General features: G+C 37.8%; 1 protein-coding gene across 1 annotated transcript in view; it reads right to left on the minus strand.

Annotated features, from left to right (window-relative positions):
* Nucleotides 1-2,436, minus strand: part of LOC105448715 (uncharacterized protein PF11_0207-like) — a 3,417-nt gene that overhangs the window by 311 nt on the left and 670 nt on the right. The window contains exons 2-3 of the mRNA XM_011687459.1: nucleotides 1,494-1,622; nucleotides 86-1,376 (exon numbers count right to left, since the gene is read on the minus strand). Coding sequence (XP_011685761.1) covers nucleotides 86-1,376; nucleotides 1,494-1,622 — 1,420 coding nt within the window. The remainder of the gene's footprint in view (nucleotides 1-85; nucleotides 1,377-1,493; nucleotides 1,623-2,436) is intronic.

The following is a 2,436-nucleotide window of genomic DNA, read 5'->3' on the forward strand; positions in this document are numbered from 1 at the left end:
GTGTGCTCTTCCGATCTCTTTCCTTGTCCTAAAGCTTCTCGTAAATCCCTGTCTGGATCTTATCACCACCTCCGTATCTTCATACATCATCTCTATTCTTCTTACCAATCTTTCTTCAATTCCTTTCCTTTTCAGCTCCTTCCACAGAATATCTCTATCTACATTATCAAAAGCTGCTTTCAAGTCTGCAAACAACATGTACACCTTCATATCTTTTCCTCCCTGCCTCTTTTCTCTTTGCATTATGTGATTCAATACAAAGATGTTATCTATTGTTGACCTTCCTTTTCTAAATCCCGCCTGACTCTCTGGAACCAATCCTTTTTCTTCTGCCTCCTTTTCTAATCTCTTCCTAAGTATCTCCGCGTAGATTTTGTACGCCGTGCACAGCAGTGATATACCTCTGTAGTTCCCTGGTACCTCCTTATCCCCTCTTTTATATATTGGCACTACTATGCTCTTCTTCCAATTATTTGGTATTTTGCCTCTCCTCCAAATCAGCTTCAGAAGATCTAACAATCTCCCCCGAAGCCATTCTCCCGCATACAACCATGCCTCCGTCGGAATCCCGTCAATTCCCGCAGCTTTCTTTTTTTTCATCTTTCTTAATGCACTCCATACTTCCTCTTCTTTTATATCCTCTTCTGTTCTTTCTTGCTCTTTCCTTACCTCTTCTTCCCCATCATCCTGAATCCCATCTTGTTCCCTCTCTGTACCATCCAATAGGCCCATAAAATAGCTTCTCCATTCTTCCTTATCTATTTTGTTCCCTCCTTCGTCCTTTACCTTTTTACCTCTTTTTTTATTTATATATTTCCAAATTTCCGTTTCCTTCTTCAAATTCCTTAATATCATTTCTTCTTCCTCTCTTTTTTCTTTCTGTTTCTTCTCTAACATTTCTCTGAAACTTTTCTTCTCTCTTATATACCTTTCTCTTGCTACTTTTCCTCTTCTCCACTTCCAAAACATCCTTTTAACCTCTCTTTTCCTCTTTGTACAGCTTCTATCCCACCAATCCTTGTGTCCTAGTTCCCTTTTCCTTTTCTTTATTGTTCTCTTTACTAATGATCCATATATTATCCTCTTCATTGTTTCCCATTTGTCTTCTACCGAATTTCCTTCCTTGTCTCTCTCAGCTTCCTTCCTACTCAATTTCTCTGTCATGTCCTTATATCCTTGTATTGCTTCCTTATCCCATACTATAATCTCTATTTCTTCCTCTTCTTCTTCCCTATTCTTCTTTTGTTGAGTCCCTTTTCTTCTTCCTTCTTCTTTCTTCCATTCCACCTCCAAAGGCAAGTAATCCGAGTCCACCCTGTTATCTATCTTAAACTTATTGACCTTATCATTTATTTCCTCGCTTACTATTACGTAATCTATTACCGTATTACCTCTTTTTCCTACATATGTATATTCCCCTTCCCAATCTCCTTCTTTTCTACTATTTATCATGTACTATCCTCTTTCTTTTATCCACTCTACGAAATTTCTACCTCCGTTTCCTATTATCTTATCTTTACTATGCCTCTCCATACTTTCCTCCCCTATCTCACCTCCCCCTAATTCTCCCGTCCTAATATTAAAATCGCCCACTATTATGACATTTTCTTTTTTCTCCTCTCCTACAAATTCATTAATTCTTTTTCCTATATCTCCTTTTCCCTGCTCGTATACTGATATTATCTTCCAACTTTCTCTATACATTTTTATTTCAGACATTACCATCCCTTCCTTTTCCTTAACTAATAATTTCCCTTGTCCTCTTCCTTCCTTTTTTCCCCTATTATAAAACCCCCTTTCGCTCTTTCTTTTCTTTTCTCCTTTACCGCCGATCTGCACGCCTATTCATGTGATTGTGGCAGTTTATCTTTCCATCCTTTCCATGCTTTCTCTTCTATCCACGTTTCACATAAGCTAATAAAATCAAAGTTTTTAATATATTTCCAAAATTCTTTATCCTTGTTTCCTATTCCTGCCATGTTCCAAAAAACAAATTTAATCTTTTCCTTTTCCTCTCCTTGTTCTTTCCTTCTCTCTCCTCTCTCCCCTCCTTCCTTTCTTCCCCCTATCTTATCATTTTCTCCCTTGCCCCCTTTTTGGCTTACACAAAATTCTGCCCTGCCCTTTCTCTATCTCCTTTTTCTCTTTCTTCCCTCTCCTCCCCTTTTTTTTCCTTCTCCCTTCCTCCCATTTCTTTTTCTTCCTCCTCTCTTTCCATTTCTGCCCATGGTCTCCATATTCCTCTGACTCTTACCCTACCTACTCCTACCTTTACTTCTAATCCTTTTTCTTTTTGTCCTTTTGCCCATTTGTTTATTTTCTCCTGTATTTTTCTCTCCTCCCAGCTCAAATCATTTTCTATATAAATCCTATCCCCCTTCAACTTAAATTTATTTCTCATTATTTCCTTCTTTACTTCCTCGTTTTCTAATTTAA

The sequence above is a fragment of the Wasmannia auropunctata genome, unplaced genomic scaffold, assembly GCF_000956235.1.
Source record: "Wasmannia auropunctata unplaced genomic scaffold, wasmannia.A_1.0 LD336083.1, whole genome shotgun sequence".
Classification (NCBI taxonomy): Eukaryota; Metazoa; Arthropoda; class Insecta; order Hymenoptera; family Formicidae; genus Wasmannia; species Wasmannia auropunctata.